Source organism: Anopheles maculipalpis, chromosome 3RL (assembly GCF_943734695.1).
Source record: "Anopheles maculipalpis chromosome 3RL, idAnoMacuDA_375_x, whole genome shotgun sequence".
Taxonomy (NCBI): Eukaryota; Metazoa; Arthropoda; class Insecta; order Diptera; family Culicidae; genus Anopheles; species Anopheles maculipalpis.
The window spans coordinates 36,543,786-36,559,151 of NC_064872.1; the positions used below are offsets into that span (position 1 = coordinate 36,543,786).

Genomic DNA, 15,366 nt, shown 5'->3' on the forward strand with positions numbered 1-15,366 from the left:
TCTTAGTAGAGTCACTAATGGTGCCATTTGGTCTTTGCCTCGTTAATCTGCAACGCGAGGTTTTTTGCCACCTGTTCGATCCTTTGGCAGGCCTCTGCTACCTGGGAGACCCGCAGACCAATGATGTCTATAGCATCAGCGTATGCCAGGATCTGGATTGATTTGTAGAAGATGGTTCCCGAAGTCTCCGCCTCCGAGTCACGGATGGCCCTCTCTAGCGCCAAGTTGAATAGGAGACAGACGATCCTTGGCAAAGCAAAGGACCCTGAGAGTTTTCCATCCATCTTCGCCTGGTATGACCAACGTCACGTTGGTCATGGTCATTCTAACAAGCCTGATCAGTTTGGCCGGGATTCCAAAAGAGCTCATGGCCTTGTAAAGTTTTACCCTGGCTATGCTATCGTATGCGGCCTTGAAATCTATGAAGATATGGTACGTGTTCAACTGCTGTTCAGCCATCTTCCCCATGATTTGAAGCATGGTGAAGATTTGATCAGTGGTAGATTTTCCGTTTCGGAATCCTCTTTGATAGTTTCCAACTATCTGTTCAACGAATGGGACAAGCTTGTCCTGAAGGATTAGGGAGAATATTTTGTAGGCGGTATTCAACACCGTAATATTCCTGTAGTTGTAGCAGACCAACATATATCCCTTCTTGTATATGGGATAGATGATGCCGCGATTCCAATCACAAGTAATCGATTCGCTATCCTATACCTCAGTAACAAGGGAAAATGATGAACCTCATTTTCTAGTGAGGCACCCTCGTTTTTTACTAGTTCGGTTACCATCCCGTCGGTTCCGGGTGGCTTATTGTTCTTTAACCGATGGATAGCTTTTCGTGTGTCCTCGAAGTCAGATGTCGACGGTACATCGGGACCGTCTGCTAGTGGAGGCTCTAGCTGTTCGTTGAACTGATCGATAAGTAGTTCATCAAAGTACTGAGCCCATCGCGAGAGGACTTCTGGCTGGTTACTGAGCAGATCTTTGTTGCGAAAGCAGGTCGCAACTTACTAGTTCACCTTAATTTCACGATAGTTGTTATAAAAATATATAAATAATTAAGAACACTCATGCACAACTGACCCTACCCGAGGAAAGGTAAATAACTGGGAGGAAATGCCTAGTGAAATGTTCGTATATTATATAAAAACAAATAAACGTCCAACTACAAATAGATCAGATAAGAATAGAATAGATTTGCAAAAGACGAAAGAAACCAAATCGGGAAACCGCAAACTAAATTTACTAAATTTTATTTGGAAAATCGGTAGTTCCAAGTAAAGTGCTTATTTATTATTTTATTTTAAACAATGAGCGCTCTTTTTATTATTTTCTTCTGGTGTGGATGTTTGCATTATATCCATTTATGTTCTGATTTATCTGTCGTATAGTAACTTCCCCATAGAGAATATCGCTAGAAGTCAATTGTTTGGCCACTACACATCACGACAATGTTACCGGAAGATTTTGATCGTATATTCTCTAATGTCTGCCTGCATCACTAGCCTAATACCAGCTTCATTTTTCACCCTTAACAGTGTCGTAATCCTGCAGAGTCGTTACGCTCTTCTGTTTTGCGTGATAAAGCACCTGCAGCTTGTCAAACAGCGTTTCCATCTCGAACACGATCACGGTTCCGTTCGGTCGGGCAGATACCAAATTTCTGTCCGCAAGCTGCTTTAGATGCAGCACATCGGTTAAAAATCTACGTACATGCTGCGTCAGCTCAATGGACGGATCGTTGTAATTGTTCGGTAGTTTAGGGTACGGTTCCATTATGAGATAGTTGGAGCGTGCTTTAGTTCTGCATTCGTTGTTCATCGTGTTGACAATGTCTCTAAACATGTGGATATCAGTTGAACGGTCCGGCTCGGCGATGAGTTTTTCTGGCTGTCGCCGGGCCCTGTCATTAGCGACACGAACATCTATTAAGGAATTGTCGGAGCAAAGGTTGGTGGTGGGATCAATTTCACAGTCAAAGTCGAGCTCTTCGGAAAATTCGCCGTTGGCCAGCTCCAGATTCCAGCTGGGTGTAGTTGTGGATGGGGTAGTTGTACGTATTACTGGTGATGTTGGTCGACGTGTGTACGTATATCGTGTCGGTGATGGTGTTGGGACGGTTGTTGTTCTCGTCCAGGGAGGAATCGATTGGATTGGAGGTGTCCTTGTGGTCGTGACATTCTCACAGGTACAGTTATTTTTTATCATAGATCCTGTGTTAATGGACGAAAAAGAGGAAACTTTAGTGAAACGAATTGATAGATCACCTTCACTCACAGAGGATACTTACGAAAGACATAAAACTTGGTAGTGAGTTGCAGAACCCCTCCATCGGAAAAACCCATGTAGCTCGTTATGTTAAGAAGATCACCTGGCTTAATAATGGCTTCCGTGTCACGCACCATATACTTGCCGTACACCACTTCCGACGTGTTGTGAGATACGTCTGGAGTAGTACCGTTCGGATTGTTGATAAACATATCGAATGCAAAGTATTGCGCTGTACTGTTTAGCCTAGGTGTAGACAGCTCGATGCCTTTTGGATCGTATATGGCAATATTTAGCAACATCGATCGATGGTGCGGTGGTCCACGATGATGGTGATGATGTCCGTGGCGTCCATGATGATGCCGTCCATGGCCGTGACAAGACACTTGTTCAAAGATCACTAAAACAATCACTAACGCACACAGTATTGCAACTGCCCGAAACATGTTGACGAAGCTGCTTCTCTGTTCCGACTGATGTGTGTAGATCGATTGGACGGCATTATAGCCACTTCGGACCGTGCTTATCGCATGGGTTCAGCGAATGTGATAACCTTACCGGTTGATGAGCGTTTATGCATAAAGAACATATTTAAGCGTAAATGAATGAAGAAAATAATGGATGAATCACGTGCGGAATATTTGCGAGTACTTCCCCAATCGAAATATGAGACAAACAAGTGCAACATAGCCATGCGTAAGCATACAATTAGGGTAGATGGGGATTAAAACATAAAGCAAGGTTAATTTGTTTTGTATTTTTAATTTGTTAAGAAAAACTTTAATAACAAAATTGATGCAAGCAAAGCTGCAATCTGATCTGAACCTTTGGAAAAAGTGAACATAAAATGATTCACCAAAATATAAGTTCAAAAAGATTATAAATTCATCTAACAAACATTAATGCTCATGTGTATTTCATTGATTTATTTTCTAACCACAAACGCTTACCTCCCGTTTCATCTGTAATCAAATTATAAAGTTGGAAAAACGGAAATCCATAGCTGTGAGTTTTGAGCTCCATTCCATGCATCTGGTTTGGTGAAAGAAAAACATGTGCACATTTTATTCGCCGTATCGCACCGAGGATAGTGCAGTTGGTTGGTTCCCGGACAAGCAGGTTAGCAGAAGTTGGGGTATGATTGTTGTACCTTTTCCTTCCCATATCCCGTCGGCATATCGGACATGTTCGATCGGTAGACTGGGATTGGAATGATCGAACGGAGAAAACTTTCTCGGACAAACTTTTCTGCCTGTGCCTCCCGGGTGAGTTTTTGTGATTGCCCTTGCTTCTTTACCATTTGCTGTATGGTTTTGAATGATGTTTGAGGTAAAGAAAACAGCACCAGACGTACAGTGCGAAACTTTCAACACTGTTAACTTGTTTTAATATTCAAATCATTTTGTTTTCTTCTTCTGTTCACTTTTAGGGGAAAAAAGAATGGAGATTGAATGGTGAGAGGCAATGAATGGGACGTAAATAGCTTTCTCAGACTTTTTTCATTTATGTTGGAATTTTCTATTCAATAATAACGAAAAGTGGAGAAAATAAATTCTTTTAACTGATGGAATTGAAGGCGATTTCCATTTGATCTCTATGTATTTCAGGATTATGTTTATTTGTTTACATCAAGGTCGTAAAGAAAAAATCCATTCATCAATAATGAAACAGAGGTTCTACAAAATAGCTAGAATATTCAGAAAATCTTATTAATTTATTATAAGCATAACTGCTAGCGCCGTATTGTCAAATCAGAAAATTTAAAGAAAGAAAAAATTTAAATTTTAATATTAACTTTAGACAGTATGATGACGCGCCGTCATACTTAATTATAAAATGCACATATTTTTCCCTTCAACTTTTTGTTCAATCGATATCATATACCTTGGCAGGTTCTAAAGAAAATGAAAGTAGTAAATCACATCTTGTATTGGTAGAAAAAATCAAATACCTCAATTAGAAAATAAATATTATTATTTACTACAAGGTAGCTTATTTTCTTCATGCAAATTTTTTGCATAAATTTCTTTTGCAATTTTTGTAAACTGTGTATTACATTACACAACTCTTACTTAATCTGTGAAGAACATTTGTATGTTTCTTAAATCACAGTTTACACAATAAACATATTGTTTTTCACTCTGAATAGTTTCTTAAATTAATTCCTCTTCGTCTCTTGTCTCTAACACGGTGCAACCTCACCAAATGACGGAACTGTTGGATTGCGTTTTCCCAGTTATGACTCATGGCGTCCTGTATATTGGTAGAGAATAATATGCCAAGCAGCCGCAATCTTTCTACTTCCCGCAGCCACGGAACAGCCATCGGGGTGGTTGTTGGTGTGATGTGTCCTATGTCCAGTGCCGTTGTTTTTTTCCACGTTCAGCTTCGTCTCAGCGGTTCTGCCAAACGCTTCTATCGTTGTTTTCACCTTCTCGAGTTTGGGAAGGGAGGTTGTCACAACCGAGATGTCGTCAGCATATGCGTTGATCAGGTCATCCTGATCGTAACAAATACTTTCTAATCTGGTGATGAGCGGATTAAGGTAAAGGACAAACAGGTGCATGGATAAAGCACGGGGAAAGGTTTCACAAGGATATGGGAGGAGGATCGTTCATCAATTGTAGGCAGCAGTCGTACAAGCTCTGGATTGAAGCCTAGAGAAGACAGAGCACTTAATCAGACGAATACACATATCAAAAATATTTTGCATACTTTGAGGCGTTTGCAGGAGGGCATTTATTCAATGAAAAAAGTATCATCAAAATACATTGATTTTCACGAAACAATTCTCACGTTTTTAAAAGAAACACGTTTTAATTTCATATCTGTTTTTTCATTAGCATTTTGGTAATTTGGACTATGTGCTTTTGAAATTTACCTTCAATGTCTTAAAATATGTAACATGTTCCTTAATAAAAAAAACTCCAAAATTTAATGTACAACAGTAGAAGGGGAGTTGCAGCCCAAAATAATGCTTAGCTTTCTTTAACCAAACTGTCAAATTTCTACTTAAAAAACGCTGCCACAGTTCCCACATGCTGTTGCGAGTGCGTAAACATAATGAAACACAGCTTTCCAATTTGCAAGCAAAAGTGTACCGATGCCAGAAATAACACATTTGACAGGCCCATTCTGAGAAAAAATGAGTATCACCTAATAGCGACCATAAGCTGGTAGGTAAAAAAAAAGAAAAAAAGTAAACGACACACTTCCTAGGAACCATGTTCGGGCATATTAAAATAGGCAGCACACAGTGGAGGGAAAGCCAAGACGAATATGACAGATCAATTTCGTTTTGATTGCACCAGACACAGTGAAATAATTTTCATCCTATGCCCCGATGTACTAGTGGAGCATAGCCTTCGTGCAGAAGCTGAACGAGAGGAAAGGAAAAACATTTTCATTTCACCATCCGGCAAAACATGCTGGGGCACTGCACGGGTACATGAACGCTCTGTGGTCGATTCCTTCAAGAAGTCAACAGCAACGGCATGTGTGAGCGTGTAAGGGACCGATCCTACGAAAACCCCATTCGGCACGGGGTGGCGAGAAAAGCCGGGGCTGGAAAAACACACCCAAGAACATGGCAATGTTATTTCGCAATTCTCAGCAGTCTGTCGTATCTTTAGCTTTTTTTTCTCTGTTGGGTGTCGGTTTGCTTAACCTCACCACTCCGGGGAGCCCCTTTGCACGCTGTGCACGCTTTGAAGAATTATGCCATAAAAGTTTCACATTTCTTCTGTGCGAGGATGGGGCCGCCGATCTAGCCGGCGTAGAATGATCATGCACTTTATTTGCAAACAAATTCGACGATGTTCCCAACCATACCCGGTGAGCGGGGATTTTCAGTGGATAGGGCGCAAGAAGACACAAAACTCATTCCGTTGCTACATTAGAATACTGAATAACAACACTGGAGACGTGGTCGGTTTGTTGCAGGCTGTGGTTATTTAACATGAAACACAAGAAGAATTGTGTTCCATATTTCATCGGGATGATGATGCATTATTCGTGTGCAGTGTTTATGTGTGTTGTGTGTGTTGTGTGGTGGGGTTCCAAGCGTTAGTGAGTTTATTCTGCTTTTATTTTCTCTTTTTCTTGCCCCGGCACGGGTGAGAAGTGCATAATTTGTGCATAATTGTATGCACCGGAAGGGAGTATGAGGTGTTGCAAGCTTTCAAACAAATGGAAAGAATAATTCAACCGGCAGCAGCGTTTAATAGCATGTTTTGCATGAAGTATAAAGTGATCGATATAAATTACTCTAATAATTGTTCATCAATCTTGAGCCGGGGAACGACTGAAAAAGGTTTCAGCAGGAGTATTGCAAGGCAAGGCATGGAATTCATACGCTACAATGGAAGAGATTAATAGAAAATTTAAAGTATAATTTGTTCTTAATTTTAAGGAGAGCCGTCATTTTAAAGTATGTATTTCTTTAAACCTTTGAATACATTGTAGAGTTAAGCAAGAGTATCGTAATAATTATTGCGTGTTGGACAACAAAAAAGTGATGTTTTGCTCGCTCAGCAACATACCTTTCTGAAGAAAAGCTATTGCATATGTTTTAGGTAGTATTTTAAAGGGAGAGCATAATAAAATAAAAAATCGCTCTTAATTTTATTATAATCGATTCAATAATCTTACTACTGCAAACACCAGTCCTCTTCTTCTTCACAACACCAATAAATTAATTCTATGATAACTTCACCTTAAAAGTACCCTTAATGTCAGCGGAGTGGATCGGATCAGTTGTCCGAAATCCGAAAGGCGAACAGGAGAAGCTCTGTTGCTGGACGCAACACTTAACAAGTGACGTTTGACACAAAGCAACATCATTTGGCTCATGAACGTTTACATCTTGTAGAAATACATCCTGTATCACACGATACAGGACTTATTTCACATGGCTTGCGGTAGAGAAAAAAAAAATCAGGATAAACACGAAAAATTGTATTATTTTGTCTGACACACATTGTTAGTTGTATTGAATATCATAATTTTTACAATTTTGTAAAATGTTTATGCTGTAATTAATCATTTATAGTAAAGTGGAATCGAATGCTTAGTTTATCATCGGAGCTATCCGATATTAAAGGTGAAAAACTCGACGATCAAATCACATCCGGAACGCTCTTCCGTAGTAATGACTGGCTATCTCACAACGCCGTATCAGCAAGTCTAATAAGCCATTTGATGGCTTATAAGGACGAGGGAAAGAACCTCTCTATGAAAGAATACCTTTACATTTCTATGCCATTGACGTTACAGCACGTTGAACCCAAAATGCTGAAGTTTTAGACGACATCAAAGGTGCAAACATTTATCTGTACGTCTTTCCTGCTGAAATTCGTGTAGGTTAGCAGAGCTACCAATGGGGCCATTATTATTTAATTTGTTAGAAAATAGCGTAGTCCAAAGGGACCTTTTAATCGCTTTAAAAATAGTTAAAAAAATAATGTTTAGTTTTCTAACCCGTTGATGACCCGCTTCCCTTTTACGCTCGTTTCCTTAGTTGCTGTGTTGTCTACAAAGTGGCCAACATTAGCTTCTGAGCTTAAACAGTCTAGTCTAGTCTTAGTCAAACTAATGTTTCGTACCGTCTGCTTGATCTTTTGATAAGTTTATGATACACATAGAAGAGTCTCAAATTAATGATATCTATGTCATCAGTATCTAGATCCAGGGTCTAGATTGTTGCCCCTCCGAGTCACTAAATGCCATCGCTAGTACCAGTTTATTCAGAAGACAAGCAGTGCTCATCTCCCTGCCGCAGATCGTAGGTGGTAACAAATAACGTAGTGAGTTTTCCCTTTACCTTCACATGTAATTTTTTGGCATGATTTCTAATGAGCTCATTTACCCTGGCTATTCGTTCATATCCGGTGGCTCAGCGATTTTCTCCAAGTTTTGCATGGTACATGATGAAGATCTGATGAAATCAATCACTCATTTAAGTTTCCTACTAGCTCTTCATCGAATATGAGAAGTCGGTCTTTTAGTATCAGAGAAAAAATCTTATTGTTCTTGAGTTGGCGGTTTCTTAATGCCAAGTGGGTACAACAAAATATTATGATAATTATGATCTGTTTGTTGAAATGATGGATTAATCAATCAACAAAATGCTGAGCCCTTCGGGAAAAGTTATCAGACTGGTAATCCTACAGATTCTCATCTTTATTTTGACAAAATTATGTCATAATTTTGATGGTATGTTACAAGATAGCTCATAAAAGATACAAATCTGACTATTCAAGGTGTTCAATGTTTTCGAGAACACGTTTAAAATAAAAGATATAATTTTCTAATTTCATTTCTATTGAGAGAATTTCATTGAGAACGTTTAGGGCATATTAGCTGGGAGCAACCCCTCTTTGTGCTTTGTGTTCATCCCAGTCTTATCGAGAAATTCAGTCAAATTTGCTCAATACCACTCTTGGACGATATTCGCAGTGTGGGCCATTGCACCATCCTTTTGAAAGACCTAATAATCCATTCCGTAGCGGGCCCTAGGCCACAACCTTTTCCAGAACCTAGGTCCTATAATACGTTTTGTTGATTTTTTGTTTTTTTTTCGATACTCACCCATGCGTGGGAAGCGCATGGGTACTGCCTCCCAAACCATCACCGATGCGTCGCTTTGAAGTCGGAATCTTCACGAGGAACGTGGGGATGCTGGCGAACGACAGCTCTCTCAACTGATTATTTTGGACATTGTGAGACTCATCAGTTTAGCCGGCTCCAGTTTATTTTTCGTTGTAGCATCCGTTACTCCGTTGGAGCTTGAGTTTCTTTCAAGGCTTATAAACCAACGGCTCTTTTTTTTATGAATCTGCTCCCTTACCACCTTGATGGCTGCTAGCGTTCCAGATCTCATACAGATCGCCTTGTCCGCGCCTTTTTCTCGGAACTGATGGATGGTGATCCTCCACAATATGTCAAAGGGTCGCTCACCTCTCGGAACCAACTGTACTACGACGCCTACTAATGACAGTTAGCCCATATTGCGCGCGTTGGCTAGCCTGCATGTGGGGCCAAAGCTGACGTCAATACCACAACAGCTAATGCTCATGGTACGCACAACGATGAAAAATTGTATCCGAACTTTGTTGTATTAAACACTCTGTAACTCAAAAATCAAGTCAATTTGACCGGAATGGGTAAATTCTATCCGTTGGAAGTTTTCATAGCCGAGTGCTATAGAAAAAAATGCTACAATGTGAGGAAGACACCATAGGTTTCTCAGAGAGCTATTAAAGCATTAGCATTCCGCCTGTCCTCGCGCCTTTTAATAACCTTTTAAACTATCCATCTTTCCTGTTTAGCACCTATAAAAATGAACACATCTTTCTTTGGACCTTCATTTAGATATCATAATCACCTCAACCATTTAATTTAACTGTCATTGCCGACCACATTTGCTAATAATGAATGTGTGTAAACCATATGGTCAAGAAACGTCAAGACAAAGTCGCCTTTAATTCATGGTAGAAATCTTTACAGCTCTCACATCGTTTTACGATGGTCGTAATGGACCATCGTCATCTGTTCCACCAGTCACGCTCTATTTACATATAAACAGAGTTCGCCTTTTTCGTGTACGGCAGCGAACCGCTGCTACAAAATCTCACCATTGCAATAAACCATAAACGTTCGGCCCTGTGTTCGCCACAACAAATCATTTGTCCTGGTTGGATCAATTACGAAAAACAACACACAGGGTTGTACAGTTAGCGTGCCGGGCTAGCACACCTAACCATCGAATCATTACCCACTGCTACCTTGCGATGTTGTAAAATTCGCAGCACTGTGGTGGCCACGGTAAAAGCAAAAATAAATAAAAGTGTATAAAAAGGGAGAAACGTTACAATTTCGTTCATCAACACAACAGACTCAACAGGTTTGGTTTTTGTAGGGTATGTGTGTGTGCATGTGTGAGTGATTGTGATTTGGTTATGCTCGTTTAGATTCATGAAGCGAACATTTTACATAAAATAAACATTCTAATAAATATACTGAGCCTTCCGTCATCTAGCTTAGAGAGATTCCGGCGATTGAATCGTGCATAAAACTGTGAACGTATATGCTTTGTAAAGCGGGGTAGCTATTTTTAGCATGTTGGTAAAGCTTTCGAAGAGATAGGGTACTAGCATTGGATGCATTTTTCGTTCGTTTCACATCACATGTTGCACGGCACTATGATCCACCGACTGGGCACGGATGGTAAAGCTGTCGGGATGCTGTCGTCTTGCAGGGGCAAACGGTCGTACAATACGCATTCCAAAAAAAGGTTAAAAAGAGAGTGGGTCGGAGTCTGGTTCGCAAACGCAATGTACAGCCCAACTTGTATTACCGCGCTCGTACACGTACAGCGTTGCAATGCAATTCCATCGGGTGCATTATCCTCTGTGCTGTTCACTTGTATGAGGTACAATTTTTGAGAGCTTCGAGCTGGCACTGCATTGCTCTTTTCTATTGCATTTTTGTTACACCGACGCCCTGGTGCCGGTTATTATGTATGCAACAACACCCACCCGTTGATCTTGGAGGCTAGTGCAGAAAGTGGATGGAAATCCATTCTGGAGGAAGAGTTTCTGTGTGTTGAGTTTATCCGAGTCATTTGTAATCCATCCATCCATTCGGTCGGACCATCGTATAAACACATTTGGGAAATGGTTTAATCGTTGAACGTTGGGAGTGCAGGGTGCATATTTGAGGGTGGACTAAACGTGCGTCATGCTGTGGTCATCAGTTAGAGTGCCTTTTTGGAAAACCGAGTCGGGCCGAAGAGAGGTTCCCATTCGATTATAAAAGGTAAAATGGTGCATTCATCGGAATACAGAACTGTAACATGTGGCATTGTAGAAAGTAGAATCTACACCCACCCAGACACACATGCACACACACACACAGCATCTCATCAACCGAGCAATGTTTATCTCGTTGTTGTTTCCGAACGACTCCTGTTACATTCGTCCATTAGATGCGGTGAGGACAAAAATGTTGTTTATGAATGTTCATCATATCTTGCACGACAGAAAACGATTGCCATACAAAGCGAGCTTAAATTGTCTAGCTGAGGGACGATAAAATTTCCATCCGCCGCTAGCACTTGCAGCGACCACGTGGTTCGGTCGATGGAGACGCCCGGTTGCTGGTAAGTTTCATGTCATCCAAAGATTCCAATTTATTTTGATGACTCGACAGGGAGGAGAAGGGAGTGTGTGCTAGTGTGTGTGTGTGAAGGACAGGAAGTGAGCGAGTGTGCGTGCGTGCCTGGGCAATAACCGAGCCAAACCGAACAACTCCCTCGAGGAGGGTGGGATTTAGATAAGAAAGCCATTTTTCCGAAAGTCATGTGCGTGATTTATCAAAATTTCAATTCACGCCACTCGATCTTCCGCTTCATGCGTCATTAAGCAGAGAGGATGGTGTACGAAGAAAAAAAATGTCGAAACTACAGGGTGTCACACAGACACATTGTTCCGTCATCCTTCCCCTGAGGCAAGGAGCACAAGGTTGAAGTATCACATTGACACATTTCGTTTATCTAAGATGCGAGTAGTCGGCTGATCCGTGCTGCTTCCCTGTACGAGGTGAGACGGGCGCCATTGGTGGCAGTGTGGTCGGTTGGTGTAAGATTTTCACGCTTACTTCAACGCCTCAAGGGTCAGGGATGGATTGGAAGGAAAAAGGATTTCTCGTTGTTTTCTCCGTGGGTTGGCTTTATCGCTTGTCAAGCAGTGGGCCCCCAAGGAGAAAACAGGTTTGTCATGCGGTGTTATTAAAAACGAACGTATTTCTGGTAGATTTGTAACCATGACAAAAGACTCAAAGATTAATCCGTTACGGCGAAACGAAAGCAGGTGATTGATTACGGTGTGCTACGGGTATGATTGATAATAAGACTTCCGAGAAAATGTTTGTTCGAGGTGGTTTTTTGCTTCAAACGAATGGTTGAAAAAAATAATTGCGTGGCCGCTAGGTATCTCTTTAGACTATGTCACTGTTGATATTAAAAAAATTACATAAATTTAAATTAAATATAGTGTATATTGCATGGGGAATGAGTTTCTTTCAAACTATGCTTTCCTAAACCGATACTTTCAAGCTGATAAATTGACTTACTGCTTTCATTTGTTTATTGTTATCATAAACAGATAAATTTTTCTTTTCACGCAGAGTAAAGCGAACAAACTTCGTGTGTATGCTGCTGTTGTTTACCGAGCAACACACAGTGGTCTGCTACAGTGGGGTGCCACAACTATCCCAACACGACGCCTACCCGTTTACAGCCGACAGGTTAAATCGAGTTACGCCACTTGTTGACGGTAAAGTTGGCAAGCAACAAATTTTCCACGACAGATTGATTGCCTTCATGGTGGGTAGAATTTATTGAAGCCAGGAAGGCTAGTGTGTCTGGGTGGGATTTCTTATCTACCGAGCGTCACCGGGTTGAAGTTCCCGGCTGGTGGGCAATCGAGCGCGAAGCATATATTTTTGGTGGTAGAAAGATGAAAAATGATTAAACAGCGAATCTAGGTTGGAAAGGACAAGTACGCAATCGGTACCGGTACGATCAAACCGAGAGCCTGTCAACGATGCTGTCCGTCATTAGCTGGTGAGTGTGGAAACGGGATAAGCGCGAAAGACAAAGAGACCGACAACAGACTGGCCTGCCAATATCATGCCCGGCCCAATCAATCACCCAATCGAACGGGGGCTGTAATTCGATTTGAGGATCATTAAACAAACACATTAACGTTATCATTCCGGAATTGGCTAGCTGTGGTGCAGGGTGCGGGTGTGTTACCAAAGTGGTGGAATGGTCGGAAACTCATCAAGCAAAAACAACGCTTTGCGGGTGGTGTAACTTTTGTTCTTTTGAGTTGAAAAGCCTTACGATGGTGTTCCGAAAAAACTAAACGCAGATGCTGACTGGTGTCATCAGAGTGCAAAGTCATCGTGGCGGAAACATGAATGGAACTGCAAGCTTGTGGTGTGATGCGAAGGGACGAAGGCTGAATTGAAGCGGTGAACTGGTTCCATTCCGATACGTGGCCTGAGAGTATCATTCGCTTGTTTTCGGCAACAAATTAATGAAATTATGACAGAAGGAACGTTGTGGCCTTCTGTTATTTTGTTTGTGATGGCTATTGCGGTGCTTTCGTAGGCTTGGAGCGACCGTGTTGTTGAATGATATTTTTGTCTTTTCCTTTCAGAATCAGATACACTTGTTGAGGCAAAAGTTCGAGTCGGACCAGAGAAACTCATCGCACAAAGTATCCAGCGCGATGGATGGAAGACAAAACGAAAACAAAAAAAAGCACAACCGAAATGAAAATATCACAAGAGACATCCGAAAAATGCGCTGTAATGTGATTACTAAAGTTCGGATGACGTGACGTTCACGCCGGAGAGTGGTACGGTCGTTCATAAAAATTTATCTTATTTTCATTTCCATTTATTATCATTACAATTCTAGACCGCTTCTCTAGACATCTTGCCCCGTCTACGGCGAAGGAATAGCGAGTTTCGGGTACAATGGCGCATCAAAATTCGTAACATAAACTTGTTGCAACGTGAGAGTTTATTGAAAGCTCTGTGTCTGTTCGTTGGTTGTCCATTGAGTTTTTAGAATGTGAAGATCAAGAGAAAAGGATTAAAAAATCAGTAATGAATTCACTTCACCACTTTTCACTAAGTACGCTAGCGGAAGGATTATTTCAATCAAGTATCAAACGCCTCGGAAAAGTTTTTACTCCGTCCTCGGTTTGACGATGTCCAATTTTTTCATTGAAATAAGCTTCCAGCGCCACAGCAACAGCGTTACGCTGGTGTCAATAAATGGCGATGATTGCGTGGTAAATGTAAAGGCTAGTGGGAATGAAAATGCATGGTCAGTGTGATGGTAAGTAAGAGCAAAAGCATTGGCAGTGATAATCGTTGTATAAACGCTTTCATTGTGCAGTTCTCGGAGTTGAGCTAAATGGTGTTCCAATTGAGTGCCAAACGGTAGTTTGGTGTATGATAAATTATGCATGTGGTGGAAAAAACTGTGATAAGTACAATTAAAATAAAACAGAAAAACTACTTACAAATGAACGTCAAATGATCGAAACGGTTTTGATGTTGATTGTTCCTGCAAGAGCGCAACAGATTTATGTAGGCAACAGTAATATTGCAAAGAATTCAGTAAATTTTCTGAATATTGAGCGATAAAAAGCTTTAATTTTTTTTAAACTGTATATCAAAAACCAGGAGACCGCAATGATGGTATTAAATGGTCATAAAAATTATGTATTTACAATATACAGTTTTAACAATATAAAAATCATTAAATGTAGGCAATCAAGTAAAATAAGAGCTCTAGTGCCTTCTGTTAAGATTAAAAGCAATTTGTCATTACGAATAGGGTTAAAGGATGATTTCTAATTCAATCTAATTATGGGTGTGTTTGAAATCGTTACAAAAATTTGACGATTTTTTTGCCACATGTGATACTTAATAATTATTTCATAAAAGCTTACAACTTCACAACGTCATTGGGCGCGTCTGCCTCACTTGAAATAAATCGCCATTCCACAAGTCATTCCTAAGACGTGCGGCTGGTACCAGTAAGCAATTACATGACGGCAGCAGCAGCAGCAGCAGCAGCAGCAGCTAGTTAAGATGTCTGTTGAAATTTTCCAACGCACGTGCCCGTAGCGTCATGCTAACTGGTGATATCCTACGCCCCGAGCATAGCGCCACCCCATTCATATCCGATTGAAGAAAATCAGAAGTGCCTTGCTGCTGGTGCTGCTGCTGCTGCTGCAACGGAATGTGACCATACCGTTGGACAGAAGCGTTACGCAGCGGGGAAAACTTGGTGCAGCAGCACGCAAGCGAACATATGGCCGGACTGGCTGTATTCCAACACTTTTCCAACACGAGCAGCCCGCTGGCAAGGTTAATAGTGACTGCTATTACGCACGATTTCCTATTTTTACCATCTGGCTTTTCCATTGCTTGCTCGTACCTCGTACATTCTTCGCACCCGGCCCCGGTAACTGTACGAAATGGTGCGATGATAAAGCGTGGTAGCAGCAG

At 41.1% G+C, this 15,366-nt stretch overlaps 5 protein-coding genes across 5 annotated transcripts in view; 4 read left to right on the plus strand and 1 right to left on the minus strand.

Moving 5' to 3' along the window:
• Positions 1–15,366, plus strand: part of LOC126565624 (NADH dehydrogenase [ubiquinone] iron-sulfur protein 6, mitochondrial) — a 384,330-nt gene that overhangs the window by 261,304 nt on the left and 107,660 nt on the right. The window lies entirely within an intron of this gene.
• LOC126565024 (uncharacterized) overlaps positions 1–15,366 on the plus strand; it is a 494,010-nt gene that overhangs the window by 259,160 nt on the left and 219,484 nt on the right. The gene's annotated exons all lie outside the window — the stretch shown is intronic.
• The window catches only part of LOC126564579 (probable 26S proteasome non-ATPase regulatory subunit 3), a 561,792-nt gene that overhangs the window by 225,324 nt on the left and 321,102 nt on the right, over positions 1–15,366 (plus strand). The window lies entirely within an intron of this gene.
• LOC126564595 (zinc finger protein 596-like) overlaps positions 1–15,366 on the plus strand; it is a 394,155-nt gene that overhangs the window by 93,183 nt on the left and 285,606 nt on the right. The gene's annotated exons all lie outside the window — the stretch shown is intronic.
• On the minus strand, positions 1,522–2,726 carry LOC126564899 (uncharacterized). The gene is made up of 2 exons (XM_050222023.1): positions 2,294–2,726; positions 1,522–2,216 (listed from the first exon to the last, which is right to left on the minus strand). Exons 1-2 carry the CDS (start codon positions 2,715–2,717, stop codon positions 1,522–1,524), a joined length of 1,119 nt encoding a protein of 372 aa, XP_050077980.1. The 5' UTR covers positions 2,718–2,726.

Excerpts from the sequence above, each read along its gene's own strand:
- LOC126564899 (XM_050222023.1), bottom strand. The coding sequence starts at position 2,717 with ATGTTTCGGGCAGTTGCAATACTGTGTGCGTTAGTGATTGTTTTAGTG. Across the intron at positions 2,217-2,293 it reads TACCAAGTTTTATGTCTTTC|GATCTATGATAAAAAATAAC; the intron begins GTAAGTATCCTC and ends CCATTAACACAG.